The following is a 22,988-nucleotide window of genomic DNA, read 5'->3' as shown; positions in this document are numbered from 1 at the left end:
AACACTGATGTCACGTGGACTATTTTAACAATGTCCTTGCTTCCTTTCTGGGCTTTGAACGTTTAAATGCATTGCATTTATGTTTTATGGAGTCTCTGAAAGAAGGATGTTGAATTTTTTAATGGACGATGTTTTGATATGTATTAAAACGTGAATCAAAAGGCGTTTACAATCAGCTGTTTTTTGAGCTATTAAAAGGGCCCTGGGGCTTTTCAGTCCCCAAACAGCACATGTGATTCAGCAGTTCTTTAAAAAACACAGGATCACAAAATACAGTGGACACACAGGATCTGAAAATACAGTGTTTACTAAGAGAAACCAAATAAAGGATTGCACTTAAAGCAGCTCGTGTAAGCAGAGGATGGTGCATCTTTTTCAAGAGACCAATAGTTGATGTGGCTGGAGTATGAAAAATATCAGAAATTCAACTGAGTAATGATATTATTAATGCACTTCTGTTTATCTGAGATCAGATGTGCAGAAGAAACTACACTTCATGGACAACAGACACGAGACAGGAAAGTGAACTAGTGATTGCCTTAGTGAAAAACCTAATATATCCAAACTAACACAAGTGTAATAGTTTTAATTATTTACTTAAATGGGGGCATATCATCATAAGCTGCCCTCTTGTGGTGTAAAACTTTGCAGTACATTAATATCAAGACTTGAAGTGCTGCTCTGCAAATCTGTACATAAAGTTCAGTTGGCCTTTAATCACAAGTCAAACCATTCTGAGATTGATTTTAATGTCATGCGTCTTAAGAAGGTTAACAAAACTGTCTGGCACATCTAATCTTATGTGTTTTAGAACTTTTTGGCATTAGAGATATATGATTATATAATGAAGATATTAATGATTAATGTTTATGGAAACCTTCCCCGAAGGGTCATTTTCTGCAATGAGTGCATTTTTTATTTTGAAAAGATGATTGTTAAAGGCCTTAAGGCCTTCAGTTGCTAATGAATATTCGTTGGGACATAGCTGCCTTGAAGGTTCTTCATTCACAAAGAAATTAAGGTTTTTGAGGAAAACATTCCAGGATTTTTCTCCATAGAGTGGACTTCAGTGGTGGCCAGCAGGTTGAAGGTCCAAATTGCAGTTTCAATGCAGCTTCAAAGTGCTCTACACAATACCAACTGAGAAATAAGAGTCTTACCTAGCAAAACGTCTAGCGAAAGAGTCTTATCTGGCGGTGGAAGTACCGAACCAGTGTTTACAAAGCAAATGTGCAAAGAAAGTCAAACTCCCTTTACAAAAAAAGGTAAAACAACGATGTTGGACGATTTTGAAGTTGGAGGAGAAAATGAGATGGGAGTTTTTTGCCCTACCCTACGTTTTTGAACAGTACACAGACAAAGAAAGAACTGCGTGTGACCTTTCCAGCATGATTACACATTTGCACATCACAGAGCTAGTGCAAGATGAGCATTTGTGGCTAAAAAGTATATAAATATTAATTTTTTTAAGAAAATGACCAATGGTTTTGCTAGAAAAGACCCTTATTCCTCGGCTGGGATTTTGTAAAGTCCTTTGAAGCTGCATTGAAACAATTTGGACCTTCAACCCGTTGCTCACCACCGAAGTCCACTATATGGAGAAAAAAACCCTGGAATGTTTTTCCTTAAAAACCTTTATTTCTTTGTAACTAAAGAAAGAAAGACACAAACATCTTGGATGACATGAGGGTGAGTAAACCATCAGGCAATTTTTATTCTATAAGTGAACTTCTCTTTTGAAACAGTAAAATGGTTGAGATTTAGCTATGACAAATGACAAATGTAAAAGATAATGTTATAAAAAAAAGAGGAAATATTCACTTCTGCCTTATATTGCGGATGCTATATTAGACCCTGGACGAGTCATAAGGCTCTATTTTCTGAAATTGACATTTATACATCATCTGAAAGCTGAATAAATAGGCTTTCCATTTATGTATATGGTTTGTTAGGGTAGAACAATATTTGGCCGAGATAAAACTATTAGAAAATCTGGAATCTGAGCACAAAAAAATCTAAATAGCGAGAAAATCACCTGTAAAGTTGTCCAAATTAAGTTATTAATAATCAAAAATTAAGTTTTGATATATTTACGGTAGGAAATTTACAAAATATCTTCATGGAACATGATCTTCACTTAATACTCTCGTGATTTTCGGCATAAAATAAAACATTTTGACCCATACAATGTATTTTTGACTATTGCTACAATACCCATGCTACACTCCTAAAAAAAGAACCCTTTTTGTCTAAATGGTTCCATAAAGAACCTTTAACATCTGAAGAACCTTTCTGTTTTACCAAAGGTTCTTTCTGGCAAAAGAAGGTTCTTCAGATTATAAAAATGTAAGAAAGAGATGGTTCTTCTATGGCATCGCTGTGAAGAACATCCAGGGTCACATATTAGTAATAATGCCTGTAAAAAGCATTGTAAAAGTTTGCGTGAGCTATTCATTTTTATATTGTTTCGCTTTCATATTCATGATATTCACAACAGGCAACATTTCGTTCGGAATGACACCTGTACCAACACTGGAAGCCCGGCGCTCTCTCTTCAGACAAAGCGTTTTTGTCATTGTCAACAATTTGACATTCACTGCCTGTAAGTGTTGAGCTGGAGAGAGTCAGTGTGAAAAGCAAAGGGGGCGGGGACAAACTTCACCTTGTCTTCACGGCTCCCATACGGCACAGCTGTGCGTGTGGGGATTCGGACACGCGTGTGCTTCTCTGCATTTATCTCTATAAAAGAGAAATCCAGACTGTCTGAAGGAATGATCTCGGCGATTCATGTGTAATAGCTAGTCTCTAACGGACGCTTAACATTCATCTCACAGGAAAGCATTCCTTTAATTTCTATAGCAAGATAATAAAATAAAATGGACAGCTCAGACAAGGAGAACAGGTCGGATGAAGAATTTGAATCACCCGAGGAAGAAGAGGTGGACCCGAGAATTCAGGTAGACTGGCATTTATATTTGTGCTTTAAGGCATGTCAATTTATCGAATGAGATGAAAGGAGAGATCGTTTCAAATGCACTCATTACATTTACACATTGATTTAGATGGTTAGTTAACATCACATTTTGCTTATCGGTGAGATTGCATGTTAATCCCTATATTAACTCCTTGATCCTGAGGGGAATTATTGATTAATTCGCCGCAACTTGCTTTTTGTTGACGGCTCGTCTGCGGCACTGAGTGCACTGGTGCCCCAATTGAGTGTTGCCAGATCTCAGTGGAAAAACGAGCCACCTGCTCTGACAAAACAAACAATACGTCTGTAAGAAGCGACCCTTGGTTTTTATCGCAGTGAAAATATCCTTATTAAATTTTGATGAATAAACATACTATATAATGCATAATTCAGATAAGAACCGAGAAACATGAATAAAATGATGATTATAGCTATTAGTATATAGTGAGAACTATAGTTATTGGTTAATCATGCTTCATTATAGGCTACCATTGATGTAAAGAGCTAGGAATTCCCACTTTAAAAATGCAAATTGAGACACTCCATTTAGCGACTTAATGATTTGTATAGCTGATTATAATAAGTGGACATGGCAACACTGCATTAATTGTCGCCTTTTAGAGCCTTACTGCTTAGAGTTCTCCCTTATCAAAATATATGTAGCATTGTCTCTCTTCCGCAGTCTGTGAGCAACAGAAATTGATTATTTCCTGGGATATGTCTGTATTTCATATTTCTGACTCTGATTTTTCTTTGTAGGGAGAGCTTGAGAAGCTGAATCAGTCCACAGATGACATCAACAGATGTGAGACTGAGCTTGAGGTATGATTGCACACAATATCCAAAAGTTTTTTTTACTCCTAAAGACAAGAATGTTGCCATTTTAACTAGTCTTTTTATAATAGGAAAATGCCATATTCTAGTTTCATATCCATATTCTGTTTAAATATAATATCATTTGGTAAATTGTTAATCTGTCATCCGTTTTATGTTTGGATTTTGTACCATGGTACACTAAGGAACGGAATGTGTCATTATGTCCGGGTTATGCAATAGATGAAGTGTTCTTTGAGCATAAATGACTGGAACTTGTATCCAGTAAAAAGAGAATTTCGTGCTTCACACACTGTAAAAAGTAAACTTGATTAAAAGAATACACAGTCACGAAGTGACAAGAAATATGTGACCCTGGACCACAAAACCAGTCATAAAGGGTTAATTTTTTTAAATTGAATAAATAAGGTTTCCAGTAATGTATGGTTTGTTAGGCTAGGGCAATATTTGACTGAGATACAACTATTTGAATATCTCAAGTCTGAGGGTGCAAAAAAATCAAGATAGTGAGAAAATCGCCTTTAAAGTTGTTCAAATGAAGTTCTTAGCAATGCATTACTAATCAAAAATTAAGTTTTGATATATTTACGATAGGAAATTTACAAAATCTCTTTATGGAACATGATCTTTACTTAATATCCTAATGATTTTTGGCATAAAAGAAAAATCGATCATTTTGACCTATACAGTGTATTGTTGGCTATTGCTACAAATATACCTGTGCTACTTAAGACTGGTTTTGTGCTCCAGGGTCACATATGACGTGTTGTTATTTGCTGTGATATCCTTTTAATTTTTTCCCATGCAGAGCATTTTTAGACACACTGTCTGCACGCAGTAAACAAGGACATGTTAAGACAAAAACACACTCAGCTGTTCAGGCTCAGTCATGTGGTCACTTTGGTCGCACTGAATTGTCCCAATGCCACTGAGTTTATTGTTTGGGCATGTCCTAATGTAATAACTTAATAAGATGACTTGGCTAGTCTGATTGTAAGTCAAAAACAGAGGCTGAAGGAGAAATACTCAGTTGTTTGCTGTTTGCAGTCCAGCTTTGTTTACTTGGCTTAAACAAAACTCTTACTGTGTTCTTCATATTGAAACATCAGCAAAAGCACAGTTTTCCACACTAAACATATGAGCAAGTTGTTTCTTTTAGATGAAATAAATACAGTAGGGTATATGTTAACTTATGAGAATACGAGAGACTTGTAGACATTGCCCGAGACTTCTCTAACCATCTTAAAGGAGTAGTTCACTTCCAGAACAAAAATGTACAGATAATGTACTCACCCCCTTGTCGTCCAAGATGTTCATGTCTTTCTTTCTTCAATTGTAAAGAAATTGTTTTTTGAGGAAAACATTTCAGGATTTCTCTTCATATAGTGGACTTCTATGGTGCCCGTGAGTTTGAACTTCCGAAATGCAGTTTCAAAGGGCTCTAAACGATCCCAGGCGAGGAAGAAGGGTCTTATCTAGCGAAATGATCAGTCATTTTCTAAAAAAAAAAGTACAATTTATATACTTTTTAACCTTAAATGCTCATCTTGTCTAGCTTTGTGTGAATTCTGTGTATTCCGGGTCAAGGCAGTTATAGAAAATAACCGATCATTTTACTAGATAAGAACCTTCTTCCTCGACTGGGATTGTTTAGAGCCCTTTAAAGCTGCATTTAAACTGCATTTTGGAAGTTCAATCTTGCGGGCACCATAGAAGTCCACTATATGAAGAACATTCCTGAAATGTTTTCCTTAAAAAAAAAAAACATAATTTTTTCACAACTGAAGAAGGAAAGACATGAACCATCTTTGAACCATGTTCTGGAAGTGAACTTCTCCTTTAAGACATCAGGGTCAGCTTCTAGGTTGTTTTACACACAAATGCCAGTAGTTCATGCTGTAGAAATATGTTAGCTCTGTTTATGCAGAGTTTCATGAATCCAACTTTTCTGATTGTTCTGAGAATCCCACAACTAAGCTATTTGGCTGTCAACCAAATTAGTGTTGCTTTTGCGTCAGTGGCCAAATTGCGCTTCAAAGATTTACCTCTTGGTGTTTTATTTTTCCTGGAATGTTTGTCCGTTGTAAATAATCAATCTGTGTTTTTGACGAATGGAATTTAATTTAATTACTTTGCCTTGGGCAATAAATATAAAATAATGATTGAATTACCTTCATGAAGAAACTTGTTTACAACACAAGTAAAAAGCATTTTCTGTGTGCTTTAGACATTTTCACAGATCTTCTTGCAAATCAGATTACAGATAAACAGATTTTACTCCCTTTTTATGTATAGCACTCTCATGTGCAAAGCAGTTGACCCGGATGCCATGACAAATCAAAACCTTTCCAGATTTCCAAAACAATTGATTCTTATCATAATTTCTTAGAGTGTTTAATATTAATGTAGTTGCATAACATTCCTTGTTTCTAATAACTCCAAATCTGTAAGACCTTCGTTCATCTTGAGAACACAAATTAAGATATCTTTGATGAAATCCAAGAGCTTTCTGAGCCTGGATAAACAGCAACGCAGCTGACACGTTCAGGACCCAGAAAGGTAGTAAGGACATTGTTAAAATAGTCCATCAGTGGTTCAACTGTAATGTTATGAAGCTATGAGAATACTTTTTGTGCGCAAAGATAACAAAACTATTGTTTATATTTGGTCTGTCTCTAGGATGCCAGGCAAAAGTTTCGCTCTGTGCTGGTGGAAGCCACTTTAAAGCTAGACGAGCTGGTGAAGAAGATTGGGAAAGCGGTGGAGGACTCGAAACCGTACTGGGAGGCCCGGCGGGTGGCACGGCAGGTGAGGCCAAGAAAATCAAAACAAAAACCCGGTATCATCTTTCTAAAGCCAACTTCACCCACACAACGTCTGTTTTTAGTTGGCATGCCACCATTTTGTCTGTGGTTTGTTTTCTTTTATCCCTTTCTGGAGATTGCTGTGCTATCATCTTGTTATCTGCTATAAGCTGGATGGCACAGTAGCATTAACTCTAGATTTGTCACAGGTGGTTGGCTTCGTTCGGCAGGGCATAAAGGACTTTGCTGAGAGGGAGAGAAAGTGGATGTTTAAATGCTCAAATTTCAGTTCTCTTTTTTTTTTTTTTCTTCAAGGGCCTGTGCTATTTTAAGAGCAGATTATCAGTTTATCTCGGTTAGCGCCTTTGCAGCTGGGGTGTTGAAGCTTTCAAAAAAGAAAAGGGGTGTAAAATGTCACATTTGCTTATACTTCTATAAAAGCAAAGTTCTTTGTTTTGTTTTTTACAACACTTTCTGAACTTTAATTGACTGAATCAGTTACACTGTGAGCGCTGACCTGCTCTAAAACTGGGGCAAGGTAGTTTAGAGTGTTGTGTTTTTCACTCCATGAAGGAAGAATTATAAATGGCCCATTTAATTTCACTGACAAAGCACTGGATTTTTTTTTTTAGCCAGTTTCCTTGGTGGTTAAAGAGAGCGATGTGTCCTTAGAAGTTATTGTTCTCCTCAGGGACGTACGCCGGTGTTTTTTACGGAAACAGTCCTGTCTGGGTTGTCAAGGTCCTTTATTATGAAAAATGTGGTGATGATACATTTGAACTGGTTTAAACTGTCTTCATTCTGTTAAAGGATGTGCTTTCATACTGACAGGTTATTTTAATTTGATACACTGGTTTTCTCTTTGCAAGACTTTTTTTTTTTTTTTTTTTTGTCATGCATTAAAGGATTAGTTCACTCCTGAATTAAAATTTCTTGATAATTTACTTACCCTCATGTCATCCAAGATGTTCACGTCTTTCTTTCTTCAGTCAAAAAAGGTTTTTGTGGTAAACATTACAGAATTTTTCTCCTTTATAGTGGACTTCAAAGAGCTCTACACCATCCCAGCTGAGGAATAAGGGTCTTATCTAATGAAACGATTGGTCATTTTCTAAAATAAAATACAAATGTATATACTTTTTAACCACAAATACTCGTCTTGCACTAGCTCTGTGTCCACGACTTCTGCAAAAAAAGTCAAATGGCTTTTACAAAAAAAGGTAAAACAATTATGTTTGACGATTTTGAAGTTGGAGGAGAAAATGAGATGTGAAATGAGAGTTGAGAATGAGAGTTTTTCACCCTACACTGCCTTTTTGAAACGAAGTACACAGACTAACTAACTGCCATGACTTTTCCAAAGTGATTACGCATCACAGAGTTAATGCAAGATGAGTATTTGTGACCGTAGAACACACAACCAGTCTTAAGTAGCATGGGTACATTTGTAGCAATAGTCAAAAATACATTGTATGGGTCAAAATTATTGATTTTTCTTTAATGCCAAAAATCATTAGGATATTGAGTAAAAATCAGGTTCCATAAAGATATTTTGTAAATTTCCTACTGTAAATATACAAAAACTTCATTTTTGATTAGTACTATGCATTGCTAAGAACTTCATTTGGATAACTTTAAAGGCAATTTTCTCAATTTTTTTTTTTTTTTTTTTTTTTTTTTGCACCCTCAGTTTCCAGATTTTCAGATAGTTGTATCTCAGCCAAAGATTGTCCTATCCTAAAAACCATACATCAATGGAAAGCTTATTTATTCAGATGTTGTATAAATCTCAAATTCAAAAAATTGACCCTTATGACTGGTTTTGTGGTCCAGGGTCACTTTTTTTTTTTTTTGTTTTTTTTTTAAAGAAAATTACCAATCGTTTTACTAGATAAGACCCTTATTCCTTGGCTGGGATCGTGTAGAGCCCTTTGAAGCTGCGCTGAAACTGCAGTTTGGACCTTCAACCTGTTGGACCATATTGAAGTCTACTATATAGTGAAACATCCTGGAATGTTTTCCTTAAAATACCTTCTAAATCGACTGAAGAAAGAAAGACATGAACATCTTGGATGACATGGGGTGAGTAAATTATCAGGAAATTTTAATTCAGGAGTGAACTAATTCTTTAAGCTACACTGAAAAAAATAGATGTAGAAACATGTCCAAACAAGATTGTAACATTTAAATGATAAATTAAACTACTGTATAGATGGCCACAAATAGGGCTGCATGATAAATCGCATGCGATATCAAATGCGCATCTTGTCAGTAAAGCCAGTCTGTAATCAGTAGTAAATCTCCATCATGTGTGTGCTTTCAGATAGAGCAGCATTGACTACACAAAGCCGTTGTTTACTGACAAGCTGTGTGAGCTTGGTGATATCATCTGCATGGTTTTGCGCAGCTTGTTAATGAACTACAGCTCTGCGTAGTTAATGCTGCTCTATCTGAAAGCACACGCGTGATGGACATTTACTACTGATTACAGAACCGGCTTTACTGACAAGATGCGCATTTGATATCGCAAGCGATTTATCCTGCAGCCCTAGCCACAAAGCTAAAAAACATAAAAAGCCTTACTAAAAGCCTCAAAGTTCTCCTAATGTGAAATTTGGTCATTTTATATGGTTTTCATATGTATAAAGTCTCTCATGTCTCTCTCTTCTCTTCTCTGTAGTGTCTCACTGCAGTGAACTTGACTGCAGTAAAGCTTTAACTGTTGCCTGTCTCTGCATTTTGCTGTGTTTTTCTTTCCCCCACCCCTGCACTGTCTCTTGCTGACCATCTCCACCTAAATTTCCTCCAGTATATTTAGAAATTTCCAATAGCTACTTATGTTGCCAGTTTTTGTCAAAAGCATCAGTGGAAATCCCCCCCCAATTCAAATGATACCTTATTTAGAGCTAATTCTTTATCTTCTGAGCTTGTTCTTGGTTTATCACTTCCCTTTTTCAGATTTTATACTGTGCTATATTCAGAGAAGCAGGTGGCTGTTTTAGACTACAGCATATTGTAAATCTAGTACATTCCAGTGTCTCTCTGAATAAAAGGCATTGTCTTATTTTTAACGGGTCAGTCTGATGTACTGTAAAGTACTATAAAGCTGTACTGTAACTTTCAGAAGTTAAAACGGCTTAAGCCGAGTATATTTTCTCACACACATAGGATTTCTTATCTATGCTTTGATGTGTTTAGATTGGCCTACTTTGTCCATCAGAAAATGCATGGATCACAAGGCCTCTGCAGCAGTTGTCAGTGTCTCTCAGCTTTGAAAGCAGTTGAAGGCTCTTGAGTTTAGACGGAATCAGTGATGAGGTTTAATGAATGCAGAAAACCGTAACATCACTGCGTATGACTGGTCTGCTGATTTGAGGTTGAAAGATGTTTCAGCACTGTTCTCATATTAATAATTCAGAATGCATTTCTCATTAAGAGCTCATCTGAATAATGCACATATTCCTTCTCATATACACTCCTATGCACATCATTTTTCTAGCTACTGTTTAATGCTCTTCCAGAATGCTTGTATATGATTTTACAAGGATATTAACATTATTATTCAAGAGCCTTGAAACATGTTGTAAAGTTATAAATTTACTGTCACTTTTGATTAATTTAATGCATCCTCGCTGAATAGAAGGTCTGAATAAATGGTCTGTTTTTGCTGTTGTACCTTTGAGACTCCGGTGTGTAAATAACTTGCATAATGATTTGCTATCCTCGTGTTTAGCTAATCATTATATAACCATAATGCAAAGTGTGGAAATGAGTACCAACGCTTATGCTGTAAACTTTAAACTCTGTCTACATATGATACTGAACTCTTCCATTTCAGAAGAGCCAGGGAAATCCTTTTGCCGTGTCCTCAGAGCGCACTTGAACACAGGGAAGGACCTTTATGCTGTCGATTTGTCATGTCCAATAATGATTTCAGTGGTCTCACTCAGCACTTCAGTTTGAGAAGTGGCCATTGCTCTTGTCAGATGGGCGGCACAGCTACAACACTTGCAGCTATGTGTGAGTGTCATCAAACTTTCTCAGAGTGCCGATGCAGCACTTCTGCTTTCTCATAAAAATGAGTTTAAATATAAATTCCTTCAATTTATGACTACCTCAGATGGCCTAAATGTGACCTAGTGTTCTCCTAATGCCAGTATTATAGCAGTGTTTGTGCTTTTCCTGGTTGTATGTGTATATACAGTGCCAGTCAAAAGTTTTTGAACTGTAAGATTTTTAATGTTTTTAAAAAAGTCTGTTCTGCTCAGCAAGCCTGCTTTTAAAAGTACAGCAGAAGTGGTAAAATTTTGAAATATTTTTACTATTTAAGAGAACTGTTTTCTATTAAAATATATTACAATGTAACTTATTCCTATGATTTCAAAGCTGAATTTTTAGCATCATTACTCCAGTCATATGATCCTTCAGAAATCAGTCTAATATTCTGATTTGCTGATTTTCAGGTTTCTTTGAAGAATAGAAATATATATATATATATATATATATATATATATACAGTTGTGTTCAAAATTATTCAACCCCCACTGAAATTGAGTGTTTTGGCCAGTTTGACATTGATTTTGATCATTTCAGTCATCTTGTTTACAATTAAATCAAAGAGGCACTTGTAAGTCAGACAAATATAACATAACTTTTATAATGAAATAACCACAAATGTCTTTTCTGTGCTCACATCATTATCAGTTTTATTCAACCCCTAAGTGACATTCAATCTTAGTACTTAGTACAACATCCTTTTCCAGTTATAACAGCTTTTAAACGTGAAGCATAGCTTGACACAAGTGTCTTGCAGTGATCTACGGGTATCTTCGCCCATTCTTCATGGGCAAAAGCCTCCAGTTCAGTCACATTCTTAGGCTTGCGCGCTGCAACTGCTTTCTTTAAGTCCCACCAGAGGTTCTCAATCGGATTTAAGTCTGGTGACTGCGATGGCCACTCCAAAATGTTCCAGCCTTTAATCTGCAACCATGCTCTAGTGGACTTGGCGGTATGCTTGGGATCATTGTCCTGTTGAAAGGTCCAACGTCTCCCAAGCCTCAGGTTTGTGACGGACTGCATCACATTTTCATCCAATATCTCCTGGTACTGAAGAGAATTCATGGTACCTTGCACACGCTGAAGCTTCCCTGTACCTGTAGAAGCAAAACAGCCCCAAAGCATGATTGACCCCCGCCATGCTTCACAGTAGGCAAGGTGTTCTTTTCTTCATAGGCCTTGTTCTTCCTCCTCCAAACATAGCAATGATCCATGGGCCCAAACAGTTCTAATTTTGTTTCATCAGTCCACAGAACACTATCCCAAAACTTTTGTGGTTTGTCCACATGACTTTTGGCATAATGCAGTCGACTCTTCTTATTCTTTGGAGACAGCAAGGGGGTGCACCTGGGAGTTCTGGCATGGAGGCCTTCATTACGCAGTGTGCGCCTTATTGTCTGAGCTGAAACTTCAGTACCCGCATCTGACAAATCTTTTTTCAGTTCCTCTTCCGCTTCAGGTAGCGCACAGCAGTCGAAGTCAGCATCTTCTTTCTGCCACGACCAGGTAGCGTTTCAACAGTGCCCTTTGCCTTGAATTTGCGAATGATGCTTCCTATGGTGTCTCTTGGTATGTTTAACATCTTTGCAATCTTCTTATAGCCATTGCCCTTCCTGTGAAGAGAAATCACCTGTTCTCTTGTCTTCCTGGACCATTCTCTTGACTTCACCATGTTTGTAAACACACCAGTAAATGTCTAGAAGGAGCTGAGTATCACAGTCATTTTAAATCTGCTTAATTGGTGCTTATTATGCTTGATTATTGCTCGTTGACATCCACAGGTGTTTTCAATACCTGATCGAAAACACTTGAATGAACCTCTGTTCTTAAGAGTGGTAGTCTTTAAGGGGTTGAATAATTGTGTCAATGAAGAAATCACAAAAAAAACATTAAATACTGTATTACAAAAACAATTGATGTCATTTTAGGTGCATTTGGTTCTTTAAAAAGTCCTTGTAAGATTTCATTCTGAACACAATTACAAATGTACACTAAATTCCCTAAAACCCTTTACAGCATTGGGGGTTGAATAATTTTGAACACAACTGTATATATATATATTAGTATATTAATACTGATACTGATCTTTCTATTCATTAAAGAACCCTGAAAAAATTTACTCAGCTGTTTTAATTATCGTAATAAAAATTATAGTAATAAAATGTTTCTTGAACAGCAAATCGGCATATTAGAATGATTTCTGAAGGATCATGTGACATTGAAGAGTGGAGTAATGATGCTGAAAATTTAGCGTTGATCACATTAATAATGACATTTTAAAATATATTCAAATAGAAAACATTTATTTTAAATAGTAAAAAATATATACTATTTAAAAAAATATTACTGCTTTGCTGCATTTTGGATCAAATAAATGCAGATCTGGTGAACAGAAGAGACCTCTTTAAAAACATTAAAAATCTTACTGTTCTAAAACTTTTGACTCACAAAGAATGAGTCAATACTAGCATTACTAGTATCCTAATGATCCTAAATCCTTATACAGCACCTACTAGGCTTAAACCAGACCTTTTATTCACCTACTAACCACAACGAGCCTTTCTTGGATCGTTCAGTGCCTCTTTGAACTCTAGACTTTTCTAAAGCTCTGAAATCTGCTGGCAACGGTGCTAAATTCAGTTTTCTTTGCTTTGTTATGTGGGGAAAATCTGTTAGTCTCCTTTATTACATCATTTTGGCAGTCAAGACATTGAGTCATAATGAGGCAGTGTGATGAAACCCCTCAGATAATATTCTGCAATGTTTGGCTGTAAGTCAAGAGGGATGGTTATAAATGCCTTTTTGTCATCCGTGGCTATGTATAATGTTTCCCTCTTTTTCTGATTGCTTATTTTTCTTGTACCCATCCTCACATGGTATATGTGTTGGCAAAAAGTTAATAAACCAGAGTACTCAGAGGAACGAGGGTGAAAATTGGTGTCTGTTTGCAGGAGGCCTCATGACCTGTTATGATTGACCACATGACACCAAAGCAGATTTATTGCAATCAGTTTATTTTCTACTCCAGAAACGTTTGATATGATAAACTTTGAAGTGTCACGTTTAAATTCGACCTAAGTAGCCCAGTGTGCGGTGAAGCAATAAAAGCATTAGTCTTCAGTGGGTGATCTCCAGGTCAGGAGTCACAATGACCTTGTTTTTATGTCACGTGCAATGAGATGCATAAAAACATCGCAAATGACTTTATGTCAGAACCAAGATGATTGATTAAAGACATCAAAGCAGCATGTCATCTGGGTCGCCCTCGACCCAAAACATCTCATTTTGAGACTGCCTCTGCATTATTTTGGTCAGAATCTGATTAAAGCTGGAGTCAATAAAATCAGGGGTTTAAAGAGGATAAAGCTTTGATGTAATGGGACTTTTTCAGAAACAAAGAGAAGTACTTTTTCTGTCTATTTATTTGCAGTAAAATCAGCTGAACTATGTAAAAGTCCGCTGAACTTTGCACCCCTTGTTAGATATACTTGTTTTCAATGCCTCACTGTGCAGTGGAACCAATTTGAAGCATTTAATATTAACACGCTACTCCTCAGGAAAATTTTGACCTCAGACTACCTCTGAACATAATTTTAGTGAATATTTTTTAAAAAAATCCCCTGCATGAACATGAAAGCTTCCAAAGTTTTGACATTCTTTACAATGCACTGGCCATTTTTAAAGTCATACACAGTAACGTAATCGATGTCTTATGTTGCAAAAATACACATGCCTCATTTTATTTTATTTTCATTTAATTTCACAACTTACCAAACCAGCACTTCCATCCATCTGTGTCCTTTACTGATTGGATTGGAGGTCTGTCCTGGCGTCTGCAGCGATCCCCTGCTGTCAGCTCTCCGTGGCAATGCGGCAGCATCACATCAACTTTGAAGCCTGAGCTAAAAATAGCCTGTGTGTGCGTGAAGAAGGGATAGAGAAAGAGGGAAAGAAAAAGTAAATCGATTGAGCGGTGTTAAATGAAGAATGAAAGACAATGATGTGACGGATAAGAAGAACAATAGAGGATTATCCCTGGGACTGCCATTTGCAGTGTGTGATACTGTCCATATTCAGTTTTCGGTCTCGTAGCATTCTAGGTCTTATAGTAGATGTGTGAATCACATACATATCCAAAATGTTTAGTTTGATAATGAATGTCACCCTGTTTGCAATGACTAGCCTGTATTACTTTCCTTTTTCCAACATAATCGGTTTAATTTTGGTTTCAAAAGGCACCATATAATGTTTTATATATGTGAACCTGGACCACAAAATCAGTCATAAGTAACACGGATATAGCCAGCAATACACTGTATGGGTCAAAATTATCCAATTTTTATAATGCCAAAAATCAGGATTTAAAGTAAAAATCATGTTCCATGAAGATATTTTGTCTATTTCTTACCGGAAATATATCAAAACTTAATTTTTGATTAGTAATATGCGTTGCTAAGAACTTCATTTAGACAAATTTAAAGGTGATTTCTTCTAAAAAAGATCTCTTTTTTTTTTTTTTTTTTCTCTCAGACTCCAGAATTTCAAATAGTTGTATCTCAGCCAAATATTGTCCAAATGTTCTATATTGTCCTAACAAACCATATTCAGCTTATTTATTAAGCTTTCAGGTGATCAATTTTAAAAAATTTGACTGGTTTTGTGGTCCAGGGTCATATGTCTTTATTGGATGAGGAAAAAATTCGTAGTACAAAAATAAAACAACGCCAATATTACACAATAACATTAAAAAGTGTATAAAAACGTAAACTTTAAAGTAGGTAAAGTTACAGCAGGAGTTTACGTCTCTCTCGCCTCCCCTGAGCCCATTGAGTTTTAACAGATACCCTAAAGTGTGCGGTGAGTTTGGCTTGGGGTAATTGAGAATGAATAGGAGAAAGTCATGTAAGAGGAGGCAATGCCTCTAACGTGATATGATTGGGTATGATTGCTTATATTCGGCTGTGATTGGTTCATGCGATAAATCCCGCCTCTTGTGTTTGTGCACGTTCTGCGTTCACAAATCAATCTGAATGAACAATACAAAGGCGTTAATGGGAAGACTAATTTAAAAAAAAAAAATTAAACAACTCCCACACTTAGATATAACCACTTTGTCAAAATAAGACTTAAAATGGCATGAAAAACTCCCACAGATCATGTTTTAGTGAGTAGATAGATATAAATAGGTAGATGGACAGATAATATAATAATATTCTGCTTTAATTTAGAACATCAACCTTGTATGAATTACAGTATGATTTTCTCTAAATTGACTTTATTTTCGTGGTCTCTCTACACTGTAAACCATTTCAAAATGTAAAACTGCCTCATTGCTGTTGGTTGGAAAACTTATCCAGTTTTGTTTGGCTAAGTAGGCTGAGTCGGTAAGAGGTTTCTGCAGGCTTTTTCTGTCAGTGGGAGTAATGTGGAGATTAAAGTTAAAAAGTGAAGGAATAGAAAAGGATTATGTTGGCAAGGCTTTAGCATGGCTGGCTTTAATTCACCATAAAGTAAGTTCAAGTTCAAGGGTGGTTTTAATGTGTCACCATACAGGATGTTTTGTGCATGAGTACAGTTTCTCCATCTCTTGAACTGATTGCTTCATAGATTACCCACATTGTTGATTACTAAGGCACTGCATTGTGTGTTTGTTTACTTGTAAGTAAACGTTCATCTTTAGAACAGAAATTAAGATATTTTTTAAGTCGTCGCTTTTGGACTCTGCCTAGATAGCAATGCAACTAACACATTCAAGGCCCAGAAAGGTAGTAAGGTCATCAGTGGTTCAACTGTAATGTTATGAAAGAAAAGAAAAATAACAACTTAATTCTTTTCTTTTTTTTTCTCTCTTCCATAATATGCTGCAAAGGATTTCTCATTATCCAGGCAGTGTTTTTGATAGAAGTGCTCAGGCATTGAGCCTCGTGCTCTTCAGCCAGCTGGTACTCTGAGCAGGGGGTTTACAGTCTGCCAGCACTGTCCTGCTCAAAGTTTAATCATGACAGAGCGCTGGTTGCTGTCTTTGTCATTAGACACGCAAGGTTGATGCTCCTGCCCTTTACCTGTTCCACAGACTCAGCTGGAAGCACAGAGATCCACACAAGACTTCCAGAGGGCCACGGAGGTACTGCGGGCAGCCAAAGAGACCATTGCCCTAGCTGAACAGAGGCTGTTGGAGGACGATAAGCGGCAATTTGACTCGGCCTGGCAGGAGATGCTCAATCATGCAACACAGCGAGTAAGTGATGCAAAGGTGTGGGATGATAGATTGAGGTGTGCCAGAAAAAACTCAATGCATGTTTTGCTTTGTAGGTGATGGAGGCCGAGCAGATAAAAACACGCAGTGAGCTACTGCACAAGGAGACCGCTGCGAAATACACCGCTGCCATGAGTCGTATGAAACAGCTGGAGAAGAAGCTCAAACGCACCATCAACAAGTCTAAGTATGCACTGATTATTTCGTTAAACACACAAGCATATAGTGAAACCATCTGAGCTTGTCTGATGCATACTGCACAAAAATGTAAGGTGACTCGGTTATGTTTATGGCAACTGTAGGTTTTTCTTTGTTGTAGTTCAGACTTAATAGATTCAGAGTAAACTAACTGTGGTTTAGTCATTTTACATGCTGGTTAGATAGCGTCTTCCAGTCTGAGTAGGTAGTTTTTGTCCATAATTAGTTTATGTTGAGAGTAAAGCGTCTGTGACACTAGGCTCATGTTAAAACTGTGAATATCTGAGGGGAGCTTTAGTTGAGGGTGGGTTTCTCACCACTGATAATGACTCAGCAGGATCATAGGGGAGCTCAACCCTACTTATCTTCTCACTCAGCATTTGCCTAATGTGTCAGCATATGTGCACAGTTGCCATGGTGATATGTACAATGCTATTTATAGGTCTTTACAGTAGCTCTAATCGCTTTTTCTCCCTCTCTTTTTATTCAGGCCCTACTTTGAAATGAAGGCAAAATATTACTTGCAGCTTGAGGTAAGTCATATTTTCTGAGAATGTCTTGAATTAAGTTTGTTTCTTTACCCTGTTGGCAAAAGTTTTTATCTTATTTTGAAGTGTTAGTTCAGTTAGTAAATTCTGTCGTTAATTACTCACCTTCATGTCATTCCAAACCCATAAGACATTTGTTCATCTTGAGAAGACAAATTAAGACATTTTTGATAAAATCTGAGAGGAGTATTTTTAATTTGTGTTTTGAAGATGAATGAAGGTCTTATGTGTTTGGAACGACATGGGGTGAATAATTAATGACAGAATTTTTATTTTTGGGTGAACTATCCCTTTAAAAATATATTTAAAACCAGGAAAAATGTTGCCACTGGATTAAGAACAAATCTTGGCAATTGTGCTTCTCAAATATACATTAATGCAGTTTTTATTTTAAATCTATTAGGCCATGTTTCCATATATTTTACACATACTTTTTATGTCAGCTCAATGTTTTCTGTGCTTCTCTCTTAAGCAACTGAAGAAGAATGTGGATGACCTCCAGGCCAAGCTGACACAGGCTAAAGGGGAATATAAGTCAGCCCTAAGAAACCTGGAGATGATCTCTGATGAGATCCATGAGCGCAGACGTTCCTGTGGCATAGGCCCGCGAGAGAGAGGCGTGGGAGCAGAAGGTGACGGTGTCATTGGTGAAGACTTGTCTGGGTTCAAAATAGAGTCTGATGGAATCTCAAGTGAGTCCTAGTTATCTTGTGCTTGGATTTTCATTTAAGCAGAACTATATACAGTTAAGGTCAAAAGTTTACATACACCTTGTGGAGTCTGCAAAATGTTAATTATTTTGACAAAATAAGAGGGATCATACAAAATGCATGTTTTTTTTTTTTTTATTTAGTACTGACCTGAATAAAGTATTTCACAGAAAAGATGTCTTGTTTTGTTTGTTTAGTGATAGTTGTTCATGAGTTCCTTTGTTCTGAACAGTTAAACTGCCCACTGTTCTTCAGAAAAATTTGTCAGGTCCCACAGATTCTTTGGTTTTTTAGCATTTGTGTATTTGAACCCTTTCCAACAATGACTGTATGATTTTGAGATTCATCTTTTCACACTGAGGACAACTGAGGGACTCATATGCAACTATTACAGAAGGTTTAAATGCTCACTGATGCTCCAGAAGGAAACACGATGCATTAGGAGCTGGGGGGGGTGAACACTTTTTAAATTTGAAGATCGGTAAATGTAACTTATTTTGTTTTCTGGGAAACATGTAAGTATCTTCTGTAGCTTCCGAAGGGCAGTACTAAATAAAAAAAATATGGTTCAAAATGCAAAAATGCTGAAAATCCAAAGAATTTGTGGGACCTGAAGGATTTTTCTGAAGAACAGCAGGCAGTTTAACTGTTCAGGACAAACAAGGGACTCATGAATAACTATTACTAAACAAAAAAAACACAGCTGTGGATCATTCAGGTGTTACGTATGTTAGCGTATGTAAGCTTTTGAATGGGGTCATTTTTATAAATTCAATTATTATTTTCTCTTGTGGACTATATGTAAACATTTGTATGTGAAATATCTTATTCAGGTCAGTACTAAATAAAAAAAAAATAACATGCATTTTGTATGATCCCTCTTATTTTATTAAAATAATTAACATTTTGCAGATTCTTCAAGGTGTATGTAAACTTTTGACTGTGTGATGGTCTGTCTGTCTATTTATAATTCAATATATAAAGATTAAAAGATTTGTGTTTTTTTTTTTTTTTTTTTTTTTTTTTCCCCCACAATCAATTCAGTCAAAAAATCAAATATTTCCCACCTAAGGATGTTTTAGAGTGTCATCATGTCTGATCTTTCCTCTCTGTATTCCTGCAGTGGCATCTGGGTCCTTTGAGGACGAAAACTGCAGCACCAGTGCCATGTCCGAGGAAGACTCGGACACTCAGTCCAACAGTAGCTTCAGTTCTGGGCCAAACAGCCCTCTGGACCTGCCTTGTCCTTTCTCCTCCTCATCTTCCTCTTCCTCTGGCTCTCCAACCTCCACCTCCCCCACTCCTTCCTCTCGCCCCTGCAGTCTGGACCTGCCCAGCACCGTCTCTTTGTCTGACTTTAGCCTGATGTCTCCCATCCTCGGCCCACGCAGCGAATGCAGCGGCGCTTCCTCCCCCGAGTGCGACCTAGAGAGGGGTGAGATATTCTTAGATACATTTGCGTTGACGGATGGGACCTAAATAACGCTTGCACTTGCACGTGAGGGATTGTATTTAGGCTTGGTTTTGTTTCTCCTGTGAGACGATGTCATTTTCCTGCCTGCTTGCACCTGTGCCCTCTAGAGAGGTTCATTCATCTTACTGATGGATAGCTGGATGGCGTTTCAATGCAAAAAAGAAAAACAGAAAAACAAATTTATTTGGTAAAATTTGCTGTTTTTAAAGTAGGGCTGTTCATTTAATACATTCATTTATATAAATCTAGAATAATTATATTTTATTGTTACATTTATTTTAACATTTATAGTACATTTAAGACTGCATTTTGTGCAATTATTAAAAATAATTTACATTATATAATATTACTACATAATGTAAAAAATGTACATACACCCTGCAGAATCTGTAAAATGTTAATAATTTTACCAAAATAAGAGGGATCATCAAAATGCATGTTATTTTTTTAGTACTGACCTGAAGATATTTCACATACAAGACATTTACATATGGTCCACCAGAGAAAATAATAGTTGAATTTATAAAAATTACCCTGTTCAAAAGTTTACATGCGCTTGCTTCTTAATACTGTGGTGCTACCTGAGTGATCCACAGCTGTGTTTTTTGGTTTAGTAATAGTTGTTCATGAGTCCCTTGTTTGTCCTAAACAGTTAAACTGCCTGCTGTTCTTCTGAAAAATCCTTCAGGTCCCACAAATTCTTTGGTTTCCCAGCATCTTTTGCATTTTTGAACCCTTCAGCAATGACTGTATAATTTTGAGATCCATCTTTTCACACTGAGGATAACTGAGGGACTCGTATGCAACTATTACAGAAGGTTCAAACACTCACTGATGCTCCAGAAGGAAACACAATGCATTATGAGGTGAAGAACAGAAGATTTGTACTTTTTTTCTTATTTTTTCTTATTTTTTCATTGATTACTGCCCTTCAGAAGCTACAGATTATATTTACATGTTTCCCAGAAGACAAAATAAGTTCAGTTTACGCTGATCTTCAAATTCCAAAAGTTTTCACCCCCCTTAACGCTTCATATTTCCTTCTGAAGCACCAGTGAGCGTTTGAACCTTGTTTAATAGTTGCATATAAGTCCCTCAGTTGTCCTTAGCGTAAAAAGATATTTAATTTTTTCTGTTTTGCTATGGAATTATTGTGGTTGATTTAATTGGTTTAATCTTTGTGTACAGGTGACAGAGCAGAAGGTGCCGAAGCCGTACTGGACAATGTTCTCAATAACAACAGCATCAGCAACACCAAAACAACCTTTGGCTTGGATAGCCGTTTCCGCCTGCTGTCTCTAAAACTTAGCCGAAATGAAAGCAGAAAAAACATGGGTCTGGCTCAGCACCCCTCCCCAGCCACAATCCTACTCGATGGGATGTGACCGCAATGCCTACGCCAACGTATCTGATGCATTCATCCACATTCCGTGCGAGAGGCACTGGCAGCCACCCGTCCTCCACTTCACCAGTGTGTCATCCCAGCCCATTCCTCTCACTGTCTAGAATGTTCCGCCAAATTTCAGACTGAACTTTCACTCGATCTCACGGGGGTGTGAGAAAAGCAACCCGTGACGCAATGTGCTGAGGAGACAAATCTGCCATTTGGAGGGGCATAGTACTGAGTTAAGCTTTGAAGACAAACATCTCTGTGAAACACAATTAACGTTTCGGATCTAGAGAAACTGAAGACACGTAAGGATGGCGTTAGCACTTCTCTAATAAGGAGCACTTGTCTTTTTACTTATAAAATGCATAAGTTTCGTTATGCTCTAGATTTATGCCACTGGTTGTCTTTAATGTCTTTGTAAGCGTGTCATGGAGAATATACAGAGTCATTTGTGTGGCAACATAATGTTACAACCGTTACTGAGTTCTTGTATATCTAGGACATCTGCGCATGATCTCACTTCAGCCTGGTGCTCAACACTCACCTGCATGTCTTTCACAAAGACTTCCATCTTCAAAAAGCACTCAAGAGTCTTCAGAGAATCTTCTGCGCTGTAACAGTGATTCACAAGGAAGTGAAGCCAACCACCTGCATCGCAGGTCACCTCCTCAATGTCATCCGGAGACCTGCAGCAGCTACAGGCTGATCCATACTGGTCACTTTCACCGTCCTCCACAAGCCAAATCCACCGCATGCTGCCCAATTCTTTCTCTCTGTGTAAAGAACAATTATTGTTTTTAATACAAATAGAAAAACAGCAATAGATGCAGATTCACAGCCTTTGTGAAAACCAATGGTTCAGGAAGTAGAATAAGCTGGATCTACTGTACTTGCACTGTGAGGGGGGCAGAAGGCTTGTGGGAATGATTGGATGTGTCTCGGTGGGGGACTTGCTGCACTGATGAAGAGGACGATTACTGAATGTACCATCCAGCTTCTGCGGTGCAGCAGCCACTGGTCTTGAGACAGATGGCACAGCTTCAGGTCTAGACAGTAGGCTGCGTGGTGTTTTTGTGTGACCTTGTGTCTTTTTTTTTTTTTTCTTTTTTAGCCTTTTTGAAACATTCCGTCTCCCATTTGTATTGTTAGTTCTTTGGTTGTTATCGTTTTGAGAACCGATGGTGAGGAAAGAAACCATGTAGCAGTATTTAAGTGATTTATGGCGTTTAGTCTGTTGTTTACAAAGCTTGTGTAATTGTTTTCAGACTGAAATAAAGATACCTGAAATGATACCTGAGGCATTATTATTTTAAAATAAGCATAAAAATTCTTGAACTTGTGTGTAATGTTGACAACACAAAACAGCAAAATGTTGTGAATAACGTAAATCTTACCCACCTTATTCTTTAAAGCGAAGGTATGTCTATGGGTGAGACTTCCGGTTAAATAACGAAGATAACAACGTGCAGCAAATGGTAAAACTGTTTGCACTACAAACCAGTGTGCTTATATTTAGGATAATACATTAAAATTATTCAGTAAGATACGCCAATTTGCAATATCTAGCAGCAAAACGAGCCGTTTTGTACAGCTATAGAGCTGGATGCAAATGAGACCGGAAGACAGACTCATTTTATTTTAAAGAAATTAACTTAGTATTCAAAATGGCTAAATTTTGAGATCACAGAAAATTACTTTTGGCTGTTTAACATTCTAACACAAAACAGTTGTCAAATATTTAATT

General features: G+C 37.1%; 1 protein-coding gene across 1 annotated transcript; it reads left to right on the top strand.

Moving 5' to 3' along the window:
- The first annotated feature begins 2,658 nt into the window (after window positions 1–2,658).
- On the top strand, window positions 2,659–22,534 carry sh3bp5b (SH3-domain binding protein 5b (BTK-associated)). The gene is made up of 9 exons (XM_051131212.1): window positions 2,659–2,957; window positions 3,734–3,796; window positions 6,488–6,616; window positions 16,742–16,906; window positions 16,981–17,111; window positions 17,613–17,655; window positions 18,143–18,362; window positions 19,504–19,815; window positions 21,043–22,534. The coding sequence occupies exons 1-9, from the start codon at window positions 2,877–2,879 to the stop codon at window positions 21,237–21,239; spliced, it is 1,341 nt and encodes a 446-aa protein (XP_050987169.1). The 5' UTR covers window positions 2,659–2,876; the 3' UTR covers window positions 21,240–22,534.
- The last annotated feature ends 454 nt before the right edge of the window (window positions 22,535–22,988 follow it).

The sequence above is a fragment of the Labeo rohita genome, chromosome 16 (assembly GCF_022985175.1).
Source record: "Labeo rohita strain BAU-BD-2019 chromosome 16, IGBB_LRoh.1.0, whole genome shotgun sequence".
Taxonomy (NCBI): Eukaryota; Metazoa; Chordata; class Actinopteri; order Cypriniformes; family Cyprinidae; genus Labeo; species Labeo rohita.
The sequence above is the reverse complement of the archived record's forward strand: the minus strand, read 5'-3'. Positions and strand labels throughout refer to the sequence as shown.

Coding starts and splice junctions, on each gene's coding strand:
- sh3bp5b (XM_051131212.1), top strand. CDS start 2,877: ATGGACAGCTCAGACAAGGAGAACAGGTCGGATGAAGAATTTGAATCA. Junction 2,958..3,733: donor AGGTGGACCCGAGAATTCAG/GTAGACTGGCAT, acceptor TTTTCTTTGTAG/GGAGAGCTTGAGAAGCTGAA. Junction 3,797..6,487: donor GATGTGAGACTGAGCTTGAG/GTATGATTGCAC, acceptor GTCTGTCTCTAG/GATGCCAGGCAAAAGTTTCG.